The sequence below is a fragment of the Phytophthora sojae genome, assembly GCF_000149755.1.
Source record: "Phytophthora sojae unplaced genomic scaffold PHYSOscaffold_1, whole genome shotgun sequence".
In the NCBI taxonomy this organism is placed as follows: Eukaryota; Oomycota; class Peronosporomycetes; order Peronosporales; family Peronosporaceae; genus Phytophthora; species Phytophthora sojae.
This window is the reverse complement of record NW_009258115.1, coordinates 13,209,420-13,226,380: the sequence shown is the minus strand read 5'-3', so window position 1 is coordinate 13,226,380 and position 16,961 is coordinate 13,209,420. Positions and strand designations below refer to the sequence as shown.

At 49.2% G+C, this 16,961-nt stretch overlaps 8 protein-coding genes across 8 annotated transcripts; 2 read left to right on the top strand and 6 right to left on the bottom strand.

Moving 5' to 3' along the window:
* Positions 1–2,328: 2,328 nt before the first annotated feature.
* On the bottom strand, positions 2,329–3,044 carry PHYSODRAFT_410807 (hypothetical protein; the record flags this gene model as incomplete). The annotated part of the gene is made up of 2 exons (XM_009519720.1): positions 2,329–2,441; positions 2,831–3,044. Coding segments are annotated over 2 exons (327 nt in total), but the record flags the coding sequence as incomplete, so codon positions are not given.
* A 591-nt stretch (positions 3,045–3,635) lies between these two features.
* Positions 3,636–4,275, bottom strand: PHYSODRAFT_295419 (hypothetical protein; the record flags this gene model as incomplete). Its single annotated transcript, XM_009519719.1, is given in 2 exon segments — positions 3,636–3,752; positions 3,772–4,275. The coding sequence occupies 2 exon segments, from the start codon at positions 4,273–4,275 to the stop codon at positions 3,636–3,638; spliced, it is 621 nt and encodes a 206-aa protein (XP_009518014.1).
* A 225-nt stretch (positions 4,276–4,500) lies between these two features.
* Positions 4,501–5,043, bottom strand: PHYSODRAFT_476302 (hypothetical protein; the record flags this gene model as incomplete). Its single annotated transcript, XM_009519718.1, has 1 exon — positions 4,501–5,043. A coding segment is annotated over one exon (543 nt), but the record flags the coding sequence as incomplete, so codon positions are not given.
* Positions 5,044–10,123: 5,080 nt separating this feature from the next.
* PHYSODRAFT_404676 (hypothetical protein) lies at positions 10,124–10,348 on the top strand (the record flags this gene model as incomplete). Its single annotated transcript, XM_009519717.1, has 1 exon — positions 10,124–10,348. A coding segment is annotated over one exon (225 nt), but the record flags the coding sequence as incomplete, so codon positions are not given.
* A 515-nt stretch (positions 10,349–10,863) lies between these two features.
* Positions 10,864–11,352, top strand: PHYSODRAFT_324050 (hypothetical protein; the record flags this gene model as incomplete). The annotated part of the gene is made up of 1 exon (XM_009519716.1): positions 10,864–11,352. The coding sequence occupies one exon, from the start codon at positions 10,864–10,866 to the stop codon at positions 11,350–11,352; it is 489 nt and encodes a 162-aa protein (XP_009518011.1).
* Positions 11,353–14,881: 3,529 nt separating this feature from the next.
* On the bottom strand, positions 14,882–15,562 carry PHYSODRAFT_295417 (hypothetical protein; the record flags this gene model as incomplete). The annotated part of the gene is made up of 1 exon (XM_009519715.1): positions 14,882–15,562. The coding sequence occupies one exon, from the start codon at positions 15,560–15,562 to the stop codon at positions 14,882–14,884; it is 681 nt and encodes a 226-aa protein (XP_009518010.1).
* Positions 15,563–15,703: 141 nt separating this feature from the next.
* Positions 15,704–15,898, bottom strand: PHYSODRAFT_415010 (hypothetical protein; the record flags this gene model as incomplete). Its single annotated transcript, XM_009519714.1, has 1 exon — positions 15,704–15,898. A coding segment is annotated over one exon (195 nt), but the record flags the coding sequence as incomplete, so codon positions are not given.
* A 643-nt stretch (positions 15,899–16,541) lies between these two features.
* Positions 16,542–16,814, bottom strand: PHYSODRAFT_389271 (hypothetical protein; the record flags this gene model as incomplete). Its single annotated transcript, XM_009519713.1, has 1 exon — positions 16,542–16,814. A coding segment is annotated over one exon (273 nt), but the record flags the coding sequence as incomplete, so codon positions are not given.
* Between the last annotated feature and the right edge of the window lie 147 nt (positions 16,815–16,961).

Here is a 16,961-nt window from a genome sequence, read left to right as displayed (position 1 = left end):
TTGCGGAATGAGCTCGAGTTTTCTTTCTCCCAACGTGAAGAATTGACGAATGGTCAATTTCCTGATTGACGTGCCGTGACTCGGCGCGACTAACCTTGAGGGGGGTGGTGGTGGTGTAACAGGGTTACACGCACAAGTGGCTACAGTCACTTGTAACTCTAACAGACACGACGTCTGTTAGAGGTTCGAAAGACTTTCTCGACCTTGGTGTAGACACACCAAAGGCTACATACATTTACGACCACCACAACGGGTGGTCCATAGAGACTTAGGATTCCTATCGGCTGAGAGCAGCATCTTTTAGCCAATGAGCGACATGCATAGCATTGGAATTCTGCCAATCAGCCGTTGGCAGATTCCTATCTTAGAATATCACATTTAGAGGAAGTCAGAAACATAAAACAAAAATGGCAGTTCTCATTTTAACCCAAAACATTATTTGGATCGTTTATTTAAATTAATCTATACTCGGAGGCCCGAGTATAATTAACTCTAATTTAAACTAAGCTACGCTTCCTCACATACACGCGCACACGTGTAAGCTAAAGTAGTGAGCCAAAGTAGGCCCATTACACCGAGCGTACGAACCGCATTCGCAAGCTCCGGGTGAGCGCACTGCACCAAGTACTGCAAACAACCCACAATAGCACGATAAGGCACTTCAGGATCATTCACGTCTTCATTACCAGATGTTGCTGACAACGGGAGCTTGCCTAACGCTTGCGGCGTCGCCACAGCGCGTCACTTATCCATGTTGAACCTTGCCAATATCTTCTCAATGTGTCCTCGCTGTGAGATCCACAACGCCTGCCCCGGGATGTACGTGATCTCCATGCCCAACAGGAGGTTCACGGACCCCAAGTCTTTGATCTTGAACTTCCGCTCCAACTCGCTCACGACGAGCTTGACGTTGGCGGCGGTCGCGGCGATTATGATATCGTCCACGTACACAGTGAGAAAGATCGGACTGTCTCCCACTACGCGCCAGTACACACCATTGTCCATCTTCGATCGCTTGAATCCACACGACCGCAAGTACTTATCCAGGGTAGTGTACCAAATGTGCGGCGCTTGTTTCAAACCATAAAGACTACGCAACAGTTTGCACACTCGACCTGATCCATCGCAGAAGTACTCGGGCATCTCAATGTAAATCTCGACATCATCGCCGATCGGGCCATTTAGAAATGCCGTCACGAAGTCGGCGTGTTCACACATCAGGTCGTAGTGCAGCGCCAGCTGTAGCACCAGCTTCACAGCTTCGTAGGACACCACAGGTGCGTATGTGTCCCAGAAGTTGACCTCGAATTCTTGTTGGCAGCCCTTGATAGTTAGTCGAGCACGGTGACGAATCACCTCGACCTTGGGATTCCTCTTCCGAACAAAGACCCATTTGCTGGTCAATATCTTCTTCTCTTTCGGACGCTCGGCAAGCACCCAGGTGTGGTTGCGCATCAGATCATCAAACTCTTTCTGCATGGCTTCGATCCATTGCTCTGCGTCTGGAGCGTGCAGCACATCGTCCACAGTAAGCGGCTCCAGCAGCTCGTGCACCGCCTGGATCACTAGACTTGCTGGGATCTCGACTTCGTAGTCTTGAAGCCGTACATTGGGCCGGCGAACTCGTGTTGAGCGTCGGAAAGATGAAGCCCGAGACGATGTAGCAGGTCCTGCTCCTCTCCACCCATCGTTCTCGTCGTCTTCATTGTCACTATCATCAGCCCTCAGCTCATCAAACGTTGCCAACTGATCAATCAGATCCGTTGGATCACCAAATGCAATGGTACTCTCCTCAACTTCGTCCGCTTCCGTGCGCGCAGCACCAGCAGTATCACGTGCGATCTCTCCATCACTTTGTCCTCCCACTGAAGTCAAGGCCTCACGGTCCGACAGCACAGCTGCGGTATCTGCGCGACTGCTGTTAGGCAAGTCCGCAACACCACCCTCGCCATCATCTCGTCCAGAGCTCTCGAGTGGAGGAGCGTCACCTCCCCACTGGGGAACACCCGCAGGCGCCGGCTGAGTTGGTGCCGCGGTACTACTCACCGGAACCTCGTGCGCATCAACAACCCACTGTCCAGGCGCACCTGCACAGGCGTCACTAGGTTCTCCACCCACATCAAATGGAACATCAAAAGCAGAAAGATCATCGCAGCCTCGGCGTGTTGAGGTTCGATCATCAAATTCAGCTACACTCCCTTTCTCTCCATGCGTCACAGGATGCACAACAGGCAGTCGTACAAAAGGCACCGTCGTTGGCGAGACATGGCGCCCTCTACCATACCGATTGGACAGCAGCTTCACCACGTAGCTGTGCTCCACGGTCCAGTCCTCAAAGCACTCCACTGATCGCACCTCTTGTATGTCCCCAGTCACCATGCTTAACACTCGGTAACTCTCTGAGTGCTGGGCGTAGTCACCATGCTTAACACTCGGTAACTCTCTGAGTGCAGGGCGTAGCCGGTCGCGTGTGGCAGCGCGTCGGGGTGCATGGTGCCGCCGCTTTTCGTGCTGCCGGGGTTGACAGTCAAGCTCGAAGTTCTAGATGGCTGCGCCATACCCGGAGCTGCCGTCACCACCTCGAGCTCCGGGTTCATGAATGGATTTCTCTTTCTTGAGTGGCTGTGCTTTTTTTCGCTAGCGTGCCCGCGCAAAATACGATACAAATCAGCGACGGCGACCGCCGCCATCAACTTATAGGGGCTTTCTACCACTGTCACCACACACATGGCTAGATAGCGTCGCTTGGATGTACCATTGCGCCCCTCAGCCCCAGCAATCAGCGTTATCAGCCCCCGCGCAAAATACGATACAAATCAGCGACGGCGACCGCCGGGTTTGCCAGGATTCTCGAGTTTGTTCTTGCGTAGCACCTTCGGCGTGAACACGAACACGACACAGGCCCACGTGCGCAAACTTGATACATCTGGTCTCGAGCCGAATCGGCGGAAGAACGGCGTGGCTCCGTCGATGGCATTGGTAGCACTGATGTTGAGCACCTCCAGAACAAAGCGAAATGCCTCGCCCCACAAAGCTCTAGGCATGTTGGCTGCGGACAGCAGGCATCTGACACGGCTCAACACAATTCCATTCATCTTCTCCACCAGTCCATTTTCTTCGGACTATACGCGTTGGTCCAGATGTACTCGATTCCGTTCTTTTGAAGGAACGCCAGCATCGTTTTGTTCAGCAGCTCACGGCCTTTGTCAGACGCGAGCACTTCAATGCGATGGCCCTGGGCCACGAGCCATTCCAGATGCGAAAACACGACCTTAGTCGCCTCACGCTTCCGATGCAGCAGGAATCCCCACAGGTATCTGCCCGCATGCACCAACTGAAAATGCTTGAAGCGATCATAAGCGAGAATGCCCACGTAGCACATGTCACTCATCACTCTGGTATGGACGCGTTGCACGCCGAGTACCCGTGTTCTTGGAGGACATACGTGTCATCTTAGCAGCCTTACATGTCCAACACGACACCTCCATAACGTCACGCATTTCGCCTTCCATGCCAGCTGCAACCCCATTTCGAGCCTTTCCTGCAACGTCGTACAGTTGAGGTGGGCGTAGCGGAGATGCCAACGCTCCAGAGGCGTCGCACCACGCTGTTTGGGTTGCACGCTCAGCCTTTGATCACTCACAGGCTGCGGCACCTCGCTCTGCAATGCCGTCACTGCGTACACTGCGACCGCAGTTGCCTTCAGCCGGTAGCGGCGGTTGGACTTCACCAGCAGCAACTCCACGTGCTCTCTGCGGAGCCAACACACACACGCTGAGAATTCAGAAGGCCGAACTTCACACTCCACCCGTCCGTCTCCAATTTGTCCATGCTCAACAAATTATCAGGAGCAGCAGGTGTGAGCAGCACATTCTTAAATGGCAACATCACTTCAGCATGCGGCGATTTGTTGTTCTTCACACGCAACGTAACATCACCAACCTCCTTGTTTTCTCCTATTCCTCCATCGTATCCTTGGAATACATGCACTTCGTCAACTCGTCCATTGTGCAGTGTCGCGCGCTGGTTGCACACGTGCACCTCGCTAGCCGAATCCAGCACCCACTCCACTTCGGTACCTGCTGGGGATCGGCCAGTCACTGCGGCGACCACAGGTATCGCAACACCACGCACATGACAGCTCAGAGCGCTCACGCCCTTACGGCCACGTTTGTTGTTGTCATTGCCACTAGGTTTGTGTCCTTGCCACCTTTTGAACTCAGAGACTTCCGGCTTAGCACGTCCACTGTCCTTCTTCTCCGGATAGTTCGCCATCAGATGACCAACCTCACCACATAAATGGCACGTGTGTGTCTCCTTGCGCGCGCCTTGCTGCTGAGCACCTTATTTTGACTTTTGTTTGTAGCGCCCTTGCTTTTGCACTTCTTACCCTTGCCTTGGTTTTGCTTTGGCTTGGGCGGGTGCGAGTCTTCATACGACTGCTTTCCACACCAGCACATGTGTGAAGGCTTCGTTTCACCCTCATTCGCCACTCGCTCATCAAGTGCGGACTCGGCCAGCAGAGCATTGATCACTTGAGCAGAAGTCGGCACAGGTCGCACGGCACCTCCACCGTCTCGAAAACTGACGCACCACATCGCGGTGGGTTCTCGACACATGACCTAGGAGACTCTCAGCATAGGCTTCGTCAGAGACTTGCTTGCCAAAATGAAGTAACTGGCAACGAAGCAGCTCCGTCTCTCTAATCCACTGACTCATGTTTTTGCCAGCCACGAAGTGATTCGAGTAGAACTCATCTCTCGTGAAGATATAGTTTGAGTATTCTCTCTTCGTCTGCCTGTCAACGAATCGGCTCCACATCGCCTCCGCGGTTTTCTCCTGACAAATCATTTCAGCTTCGGCGCTTGGCACACCATGCAGGATCGCCTCGCGAGCCGCGTTGTTTCTCGCTGCAAAATCCATGATCACATGAGGGTCCGTCCGAAACGACCCATCTACGACGCTCCAGCACCCCAAGCGGGTTAGAAAAGCACGCAGTTGAACCTCATACAAGTCGAAGCTTCCATTCATTATCGGAGGTTTATAGGAGACGCAATGCTTTGGTAGGCCAACTCGAGGCACACCCACGCTGGGAATGGCAGCACCATTGGCTGCATGCACTTCACCGGCTGCCGTAGTCGGTGCGTACCCGGTTCCATAGCCGCTAACTCCTCCAGGTCCACACGCACCAGTGGGTACACGCCAACTCGAGGCGCAAGTCCACTGAAAGCGTGCCCACCAGCGAAAAATGAGCCACCGTTGCCAACATAACCTCCACCAGGTTCACCGCCATCACGTGCAACGGCAGGGCCCACTGCTCTCCCGAAAAGCACCCCACCACCAGGGCGCACGGCCCCACGCACATCTTCACTATGAAGATCACCAGCACCAGGTTGGTGAGCTTGCGCAGCAACACCAGCTGTCGACGCAGTCGTCACAGGCATGGCAGGAGGCGTCACAGTCGTCGCCCCGGGCGCTCGAGGCACTCCTGCACCCAGACTTGCTGCTGCATGCAGGAGCCATCGTAGCAGGCATCAACGTCGGCACAGACGTCGGCGGCGGCGGGCTGTTGCTCTTGCTCTCTTCGTTCTCTTCACTCATGACACCCACGAGAGGCTCCTAGCGTGACTTGGGCTCAGTACCTGTCGAACTGGGTAGGCAGATCGGAGCGTGTAAGTGCACACGAGTAGAGTAGACTACGGAAAGAACGCTTCGCTTCCCACGGAGAATGTTTGGGATTGAGGGGGGGGGGAACCTCGAAGGTGACAACCCCCTCTTGGTTACACAAGTAATACACAACTAACGGCCTCACTGGACAAACTACAGTTTGTATGGCGGCAGGGTGCAGAGGCGTTCAAAGTCAACGACGTTGAGCTGGCGGAGCTCGACACACCATCTCCACACTTTCCACAGTGAAATCGACTCGGCGATACTTTTCCCTGTACGCGCACCTACTTCAACGCGCCACAGAGGCACCTCGATTGATCGCTATATGCTAGAGCCCCCGCGGTGAAGAGATCTTCTATTTACGTTAATTGCTAACCATAGAGACCTGGATTATAGGCAGTGCCTACTTGGCCACGGTGGGCGCAGTTCTTGGGGGCTTGATGCCGGATTTCTGATGGCTTTGTGCCGAATTTCTGGGTTTCTGGTGGCTTGATGCCGATTTTCTTGGTGATGCTTGAAATGTTTGGACACATGAGAGGTCACCAGTCTCTCATGCTGCAAAGTCCTTCCTTGTTCTCCTCTTGCCAGCCGCACATCGCCGTGAACACGTCCGAGGAGGTCGTCTCGACTGGTTGGGGGCACTTGGGAGTATACGCGGATCCGTTGAACCAGCTTCCGGGGTTAGCATACGTACCTGAAAAATGGGTAGGTTGGTCGCTGTCTTGCAGCTGACGCACGCCGGGCGGGGACAGAGGACCCGGAGGCCGGAACCGTTCACCAAATGTCGGATTTACCCGGTCTAGAACGAGACTTGCCTCGTCCTGCCATCTTCCGATCACAAACTTGACTCTCTTGTCGACCATAAGCCCCCATTCATCGGCATCACACTTGAAACAAGCTTGAAACTTTTTTGTAATATACATGTATTCTAGTAGTACTTCAGTAAGAATTGAGATTGAAAAACACTGTTTGCTTGGAGTCGTCGTACAAGTACTGATACTGGGATAGGAAGCTACGTTAGTGCTGCTATCGCAGACCAAATCGGATTATATCCGTGGTACATCAAGTCAAACAATGACCCCCCTTGACATCTAACAGATAAATTTTCTTGAAACCGGTACGACTCCGGTGCCGCACTGGGCTCTCCAAAAGGTTTACATGCGTGGTCAGATCGAACCGGTGCGCTACCGACAACACTGGTATGAATCAGTATATGTATTAAGCTGGGTACGTATGAGCGAAATCAAGTAAATACTAAAACGTTTGTATTCTCAGCAAAGCTCCAAACAGATCTCAACCAAGGTTCGCATTCATTTTGTAAAGCATTGCCGGTAGACAGTTTGAACTGGCAAATTTCCGGGCAGATGCTGCGGCTGCGAAGCAGGCGTAGGAGATGACGGTAGCTAATAAGAAAATATAATAAAAATAATAAAGGGATTTATACCACAATAGTTCCGATTTCTCGATATTTTCTACGGTTGAGATAATGTTTGCGAACAGTTGTTTTTTCAACATGGTTGAAAACAAACCAACCCACACGATTAGAGCTGAATCGGCTTTTGTTATTGAGAATTTCAAAATGATCGACTTAATCTTGTCTTAACCCCACTCGGGCACTTTGCTAGGACAAAGAGGGAAAAGAAATGGTAGGACAGAACCAAATTTCATTTGAGTTTAGTATAGTGTACCATAATCTTTGTCCTAGCGATCCGTCTAGGACAATATTTGAGGAACATTATTCTGAAATCATGGGGAAACACTTTTGTCCTCCCGTTTGCCCTAGCAAAAGGGACGACATGGGTTACTCAAGAAAGTGAAACAGCAAATTTGACCTTCCTTTTGTTGATAAATCGCCATAAACCAAAAGACGATCATGGCCTTGTCGTATGTAAAAGAACGCATTTTTTCTTGTAGTCCATGTTGGTCCGGAATCCATTTTTTTATTATTTCCCCTAAGTAAAATGAGTTTAGAGAGTGATGAACCATAAAGCGAAAGGCGCGCTAAACGTTTACAATATACAATCCAACAAAATTGAAACAAAAAAGGAAAATTTCTTTTACTTACATAGTATTTACTCATTTAGTATGAACCACTAATAAAGTTGAAGTACATTCTACAGATGTCAAAGTCACGATGATATCTCAAAATCACAACTAAATACAAAACGCCATAATAATATGCTTGTTTTGCATAATCGCGTAATACGAGATACCGATATTATACTGTTTATATTCTAATGATTATTTTTACCATAGTTTTTTTAATTCGTGGTAGAAAAAATACACTTTAAAATAGTTGAGCCACTGATATATATTTTAGGTTTAATGTTGGTAGACACATCCTTACTTAATTTTGTAGCTCTTAAGCTGCGGCAACTCGTTATGCAGAATCGTTTTTTGGACTAAGGGTTATTCGTCTCAGTTTTACTGGTTCTGGGATGGATGAACTTGTAAAGGTTTGGCCTTGAATGTCCGCTGATCTAGCCTATGCTGTAGATGACCTTGAGCCTCGCGTGAAGTCGCTTGGCCATTCTAAGCACGTCCTCGTAGTAGTTAGCATTGGTGATCTGGTCATTACTCCACTCAATCTTCATCGTTCTCGGGGTGTATCGGTGTCACACCCAGTACTCATGCGCTGAGTCTACCCCCTAGATATTTGAGCTTAGGACACAATTTTTCTCGTTGAGCAAGAGCGCGGTTTCCTGCATCAAAAAGAGTTGGGTCTGTCCTTGCAACAGATTGGTCTTCTTCAGCTCGACCACGACGTGGAGGTGATCTTGGTGGTGCTTGACCACGTAGACTATTCCCACCAACTTCTCTAGCCCGTTGAGCCCCTTCAGCATTGCGTCAAATTTCTTCGCCGTGCACGTTATGTTAACCACAGCCACGCGAGGTTGCCTCGACATCGGACTCTCGAAAAAGAGGTTGATCTGTGTTCTGGGGGTTTCCTGGCCGAACGGCGAGCCTACGCGTTTCTTCGCAGAGGTTGTGGCTACTGGCTGCTTGAGGGCGACCCTGACTACTGACAGCCAAAAAGGTAAAATCTCCGATCGCATTAAGGCTGGTGAGTAGTGTGCTGCCCAGCGACACACACCTCGGTTGCACCTCCTTTCCGAAGCGTGGAGGTGTAGCGGCTTCGCGGACAACTTGATCAATCGCGGCGACACAAGATCATGGCCGCCGAAGTGAAGAAGAACGACATTAAAGGAGAGCGCGCCCAAACCATTGTGCTAGTGTACATCGCCTGGGTCAGGGCACAATACAGCGTTTGGTTTTTTACCGCACTGACATAAAATAGCAAATACCCGCCAAAGTCGGCATTTTCGCCGACTTTTTGTCCAAATTGACATACAGTAAGTATCGACTTGCGATGACAAAAGTCATTTTCCTAACAACAAAAATCCATTGTATGACAAGATGCCACGAACTATTCTAACATTTTTTATATTTGTTGTACTCATGATTAAAACTAACCAATTGTATGTCTAATTATCGTAGAAAATATTGACAATTTATGTTCAATTTTATTATGGAAGTGAGTATTGCACCCAACTGAAGGGATAGGTTAAATGATTTTTGCGACATGAACGTATCCGTCTGGCGTGTAGTGTATTGTTTCTTTCCCCCCTCCCTCGCGCCACCTATTTGGAAACCAGTGCGAATGGTGCACGACCTGCGGGTGAAAGCGGTGGCGCGCGCGCCGCGCCGGAGCGCCGTCCGCCAGGCAGCGTGTGGGGCTAGCGGCGACGAGGGCAGTGATTCTTCCTATTGCCCCCCACGTGACGTCAGCAGTGATGAAGAATTCGAAGACTCCGCGAGCCACGCGTCGCAGCCCAAGCAAGGCCGGACGGAGGCTTCTGCTCATCCCTGCACTCCGCACGACGTTGCGGAAGAAGGCCAGCCAGAGGTCGAGCCCCCTCCTCCAATGAAGCGCGAATTGAACTCATGGAAGGAGCTGGAGGCCTATCTCGCCGAGTATTCGACAGCAAGCCACCAGGTACGTAATCAAAGCCCAACAACGCATCATACAACGCTAATTTAATCATATTGCGAATGCCTGGGTATGCGGAAGTACAGGACGGCGATGGAAGTTCTTCAAGATGTGGCCAAGCTTTTCAAGCACGGTGAATATACGGCTATATCCAGGATGACGGACGGGGCTGAACCTGCAGATGCTCTGCAATCTACGGAGCTACCGGCTGAGCACCACGTTGCGCAAGATCTTGACGTATCTTCCTCCGCTAGTGTGCAGACCACCCAGTTGGGTATGGATGGATCACAGCTGAGTACGGATGGATCGCAACTGGGGTCAGATGGGTTCCAGTTGGTCTCTGAAGAAAATCCGACAAACCCAGACGGCCTCGACACCTCCGATGAAGTCAATTCTAGCCAAGCCGAGATCACCTTACCTGTGGCGGTTGCACCTCCAGTTCAAGCCAAGAAGAAACAACAACATGCAGTGGCTCTTCGCGAAGCAACAAGTGACTTTGGGCTTGAAAGCCCACCCAGACCTCGAGGACGCCCCAAGCAGAAGACACGAGCAGTAAAGGCAAAGAGAAGCGAGAATGCTGCAAGGGTTGAAGAGGATGTCAACGAAGATGGTCTCAGCCTGATTTCAGCGTACGAGCTACTGGAAGACAACCCGACGTTCAACTCGACTCATGAAAAACTACTCCAATTCAAGTTGTTTGTTTTTGTCGGCAAGCAGAAACCTCCTATTGCTCATGCAATTACAAAGCTACCCGTGAACAAGCCGTTGATGAGACCAGAAGAGATTGTGCGAATGTTCTCCAAGGACCTGCTAAAGAAGTAAATGGCGAATGTGTCGGCCTTCCAGCGGAAGCATCCCGGTGTTCGCGAATTTGACATTGCGCTTGAGATCCTCGGTGTTGGGGTGTTTGCTAATTCTACTATCGCACTCATGAAGAAATGGCACCACCGTGTGACATCCTAAAGCAGATCGAGAAGACGTTGAAATGGTTGAAGCAGCTAGAATTTTCTCGCCTCGCCAATCCGAGCTTTGCTGTTGAAGAAGACCCTGAGCTTCCGGAAAAGCTGAAAGCCATTGGAATTCTATCTACACTCATTATCTCTGTTATTTTCCATGGTTATTTACTGACTATTGTGGTGAATTGGTTTTACATGCAGACTTAAGTACTGGACCTCACTGCTAAGGAATGCATTACGGACGAAGCGATGAAAACGGTGATGTTCAAGAAGTTCGGTTCTGATCCCAACATCGTCATTTTCGACGCTTCGGCGCTGGGCGTTGCCGTGGACGGCAGTGTCAGTGCCGAGACTGCGGGCATTTGGCGGGCCATGAGGGGGCTGTCAACGGAGATTGCGCTCTTTCCGGTGAACTGCAACAACATCCACTGGTGCTCAATCATGATGAACCTCGCCAAAGGCAAGGTATGCATCTACGATTCTAGCTCTTCCTACCTGCTTGGTGTTCGTGCTGTGGCGCAGACGCTAATACCCCTTCTACTAAGTACCGTTGAAATGAGTTTGCGCGTGCAGACATACAAGTCGGGCCTCGGGGTGCAAACAGATAGCTACAACTGTGGTATCTACGTGTTGAATGCTTTCGAGATCTTTTGCGGAGCTGAACCGCTGGGCCACCTTGACAAGAAGACGCTGCAGTGCCTGCGATACCGCTACCTACGTATGTGCTTGCAAGATTAAGGTAGCAGGAGCTAACAGATGATAACAACTTTGGAATCAATGCATTTATTCGTGCTACTCAAGATACTTGCTGGTCTCTGAGGCTCGTGCATGCCAACTTGTGCTAAGGCTGCTCGCGAGTCTATGAGGTTGAAGAAGAACAACTTGTGCTCTCACACTCCAAGTGACATCTAGATTTCAGCTCCAAGTCTCTAAGTGCGATTCAAGCATGTAAGTGCGTTTTAAGCAGGTAAGTTCGTCTCTGTATGTTCGATTTGTTTGGAGGACGCGCGCCGTGTCATCAAGCTGCGTGTCCACCGTCGTCCATTCGTAGCGATCGGCAAGCACCGCCTTCCGGCTATACAGCTATGGTGTATACCTATCCGCACTGGCTCTATCGAGTTGGGGCTCAGATGGGTGCTACATGGGTGCCACTAGGGCATGGTTGGTGCTTAGTTGGTCACGACTGGTCACGACTGGGTGCTCGTAGCATGTCACATATTATCCAGTTGGGTGCAGCAACGGGTGCCTTTTATTATAGAACATTTTTCGCCAGATATTTGCATTTTCGTAAAAATAATTTTCGCAGTTCATCGCGGGTATGCGTTTTGTCATCTACGGGGTAAACATCAACATCCATTCTAAAAAAACTATTGCACAGTCTTGAAAAAGCGAAGTAAATGTGAGTCCATTCCGCTTGACCAAACTCTTTATATCGTTTGATTTGGTTGATATCCCTTGTCAAATTTAGAGGGTTTTTTAAAAATAAAATGCCTCCTTTTATAGGAGTATCGAAATTCGTACTGCACAATATTTTCAAAAACGTAGTTTTAATTGGTTTTTTAAAAATATTTTGCAGTCCGAATTATAAGTGAAACTGCATAATATTTAACAAACACGAGTTTCAAAAACGTTTTATAAAACTATTTTCTGGTAAATATATTGCGGTTTTAAAAAAAAATCAAGAGGGCGTTTCACAAAGAATTTGTTGAAGTTTCGTAAATGTTTTGCCGCTTTGTAAATATTTTGCGGTTATCATTATTGTTAAAAGGGTCAATTGTTTAACAACAAACACTTTTTGAGACTCCTTTTTTACGAAGCTGCAAAATATTGACAAGGTGCAAAATATTTCAAACAAACAGTTTTTTTTTACTTTTTTAACAAGGGATCCATGATCCATGTAGTTGAAACCCGGTAGGTCAGCCGATAGTGCCGAAATCCGCTGGAGCTTTACAGTAGTGAACAGACTAATCAAGTAACTCATTTCACTATACAATACTGGTTTGCGGGCTTTGGCCCGCGGTATTCGCAGTTCGGCAGACTTTTTTTACTGTATTCCAAAATCTGCATTGTAGAAAACTTTATTTACTACTAGTAGTCCTATGTAGTAGCGCTACGCGTGCCGTAGAAGAGCGTTGCATGAAGAAGTTTTTGAATTTTAGCACATGCTCCTATTTTTGTACTGTGAAGTGCCATGCATTCATTTGCTGGGTCGCTTATGCTGCTCGATCTGCCGTGACGGATCTGCATGAACGCACACTACTGCTATTCTTGCTGCATACTGCACAGCTTCAAGCTACCAAGCTGAACTTCGGTTCATGTTGAATGCATAATGTGTTTATTTTGCTGGGGCTATTCGGGCTGTATGTCCAAATGTGACGCCTGGAACTTGATTTTGTAGCACTGCTATACTGATTTTCATGCCGTTTAGCTCTCCTCGCTTCGAAGTCGACGCGCAACAAACAGTCTGCACTCAGTACCATTAATCAATTGCGATAATTTTGTTTTACTCAAAGACGATTTATCGTTGCTGCTGCTGTGGCTTCCGACATGTACATGTAGATATCGTAGGCATGACAGCCACATGTCTAAACTAACTCAACCGATACGACAGCGACCCTTCTCGCTTGCTGCCCCGATACGGTCGATCCTCACAGATTACATTGATTGACTGATCACCCCTCTTTATTATTGCTGCTGCCTGGTTAGCTTACATTTGTACCGCCGAAAGCATGCTCTGAGCTGTAATGAATCGGAGTTTGCGCTGCTATGCTGTAATATAATTGCTGTACAACTGTCATTTGCTGTTGTTTCAAATGGCTCTTAAACCGATACTGCAACATAAAATCTTATGCTGCATTATCTCAAACATCCACAGGGGCGCAAACGACAGTTCTTGTGAACTGCGAACTTGACTGAGATCGTCTTGTGGTCACCAGAAACGTTCTCGTCTCGGTAGGTGCTGCCAAACATGCTGCTTTAGTACGAATTAGCCTCCTGTAAGTGGTGGTACCAAATCGTAATTTGCTGCTTTCACTAATCAATTTGGAGATTTGCAGTACAACTCCACGAAAACGAAGAGTTGTCAAAGCATCGATGGCTTTCAAGTAATCATAAGCTTGGTAAATATGGCTACGTAAATCGCTACCGATAATGAGCTTAAATGAGGTATGGTTTAGCTCGAAAAGAGCCAAAACGGCCTTCGCTGTCGTTGGCTCGTATACTCGGCCAAATTACGCCACTGCTTGTACTGCATAACAAAAAATGTAACATCTTCACGTTTCGCTTCTACATGTTTAATATCGCGCCGCCAGCGCTGCTTGCACATCCGGCCTAATTACGCCACTGTATATACTGCTGTATTTGATGCATGTTGTGACTTGTTTAACGGCACAATTAGGCCAGAAAAATTATGTGGTGCTGAACTACTTTAAGGTACATTGCGTTATTGGGTGGCCTAAGTTGGTTGGATCATATTGTACTGGAAAAATGCTGACGCGGATGCGCATAAGATCTACGGACGCACAAGAGGGTTATATACCTGAAGTAATTTTCATAATGTTGTCCTACCAACCTTATAGACTTAGAATCTTGTCGGCATCTTTACTTTCGAAACCTGGTACAGCCCCGGTGGTGGCAAACGGCTACGCGACACGTGGAAGGAGCTATCCGAGGACGATCAGCGATCTTGCATGGCAGCAACACCTGACTCAAGGTTCACGGGCGACCTTACCGGGGTGTTAGATGAGCGAACTACAAGCTTCGACTCAACCAAAACGCAAGACTCAAGCTTCGGCTCAACCAAAACGCAAGAGCAAGACACCAACAAAACGAGTGGGCGCGGCGATGTTCCCCGCGACGGTTCAAATGACGAAGTCCCACGATTTCTTCGGGCGAGGCTACGCTACCATGAAGTCGTGGCACCTCATTTACGGCGGTAGCGAGTTTTGTGTCAAACGTCTTTGCATCAGCTAAAGGGATGGTATGGTTCGAATCTGAGCCCAGCGATGACGACACAGCTCCGTCGGAGGACTTCTCTCAAACCAGAATCAAACGAGCTCGGCTCAAGTACATTTGTGCACGCGATCAACTCGAACACAACGACAATTCTGGCATCAATCTGGATCCTCCTCTACTCGAAGCGAGGCACGGATTCTTTGGCAGAGTCAAGCGCCCGAGCGCTAAGCAATAAGGAATATGCATCCAAATGAAGTTGAAATAAAAACAATGCATTCAATTTGTAGATGAGCGTGCAATCTCCAATCACATTCTAGTTTAGAATGAACTGAACGTCCAGGGCCGATGAGGCTCTCGGAGGACGTTCGGCCAGCGCACGACTGGCAAGGCTGGGTGCAAGTCGAGATTTGGCCGGCTTCTTCTTGGTTTTACCTTGTGCCTTTTCACCCAGTTTCGTTCGTTGGATCCGATTTTTCAGCTTCGCCGCTGGATCATGCCTGCTACCGTTTAACCCACGGGTACGCTCGGCAACAATAATATGAGCACAGGATAGCATCTTACCGAAATATTTGCAGCCGCAAACACGCCTGTCAAGATCAACGATCCAGCCTTGCTCTGGTATCCCTTTGCGGTGGGCCCTTCGTAGGGACCACTTGACAGCTTTTGTCTCCAGATCACGCTCCTTCGCTGGAATGTCGTCTTCTTCAATACCCTCTTTGCAAGCCTGAAGCTTTGAGTTAGCCACTTCATCACCAGCACATGTAACCATGACCGCTCCGTCAACATCGGTCACTATGCCGTCAGGCGTGTTGTCAGCCTCGTCGGCATCCTCAGCGTTCGCGTCTCCGAATGCTCTTGATAGTTGTTCCAGTGATTTTGTCAAACCTTCATCTTCTTCTTTTTCTTCTACTTGCAGGGCCGAACGTCGAATCTCTTTCACATGCACGCATTTCGGGTTCTCGGTGCTCTGCACGGACACTTCACCAGAGGTCATCATGACAGCTTTTACTAATTCTGCTGTGGGCACGGCGACGTAGCCGGCTGTGACCAGCTTCTTTGGCTCTAGCGTTTCAATAAAATCGACTAACTTCTGTAGCTACAATCGTATGTGAAATCTGCGCCTTTGTAGGAATGCTTTCAGCATCGCATTGAAGGATTCGCAGGGATTGTTTGTAGTCGAGTATCCTTGGGGCGTGTGGTGCACTTGCCATCGCCAGAACCGGCCTTTCACCCATTCATCTTCTAAGTACTTAGTGAACGAGACGAAGTGAGTTGACTCACGCCACTTGGCAAGCTCCTGCTTCTTGCACTCGTCATACTTGCGCTGACTGCTGCATTAATGCATATCCATCATCGACCGCATCACCATGTACCGATCGTTGGGTAGGAAGTGCTGAGTCTTCTTCCGTACGTTGTACAGGACGTGAAAGAAGCACATTAGCACAGTAGCTTCTGCAAATTCTGGTACGGCCGTCAGGGCTAAGAATTGCGCGTCTTCGGCATCTCCCATATTCGCGTCGACACGAAGATCACGGCCTCGGATGTTGCGCACTAACGGTGCTAAGCACCTAAATCATTCTCCATACTCAAACGCACTTCGATGGCTAACGACAAAGAGCGCAGCAAGCTGATACGAGCGTGCCTGGTCTGTAAATCCACACGAAATGGATAGCCAATGTCGCTCAACTTAAAAGTCGCATCTGCATGAAACAATGTAAAAGTGGATGCCGATCCAAACAGAAGGGATCCATCAATCATCGCGAGAGAAGTGATTCCAAGGATAAACGGATCATCATCCTCCCCAGAGCCGACGTAAGCGTAGTCGTCGTTGTCAGAACGATTGCCAGAAAAAGCTTTGTTGTGGTCAATACCAGAGACAAGAATGCGATCGAACCGTAGCTTCAATAACGCGTATCGAGTTCTTTGTCCCATGTTCTCACCGAATCTTCTTCAACGAGTTCTGGATTGAAGTGACCACGCCTTGGAGCCGGAATCGAAGAATGTTTCTTCTGGTTTACCAAGATCAGACGCGGAGGGTTGCCGATTTCGTCTTGCTCGCTAATGAACGTCTTCATTTTCTTCGTCAGACGGACAGGGAGAACGGTGGTGCACGGAAGAGCACCCCTCGAATGAGATTCACTATTCCCCATGATCAGCCATTTGTCGAAACCAGTGCATTGAAGCACCTTGTATATGACAGCGCACTTTCCAAAGTCACTGCAGATCGCGCTGTTGCATTGTAGCCGCGTTCCACCATTGTGTGGCACCCATGCAATCTCGGCATGACTTTAGGTCTCTCTTGAGAAATATGGCAGCACAGCACACATCGCCGTCGCGGTAGTCATCGAAGGCTTCTTCCGAGTCGAGCTCAGTCACACGGCGCCAAGTCCTCG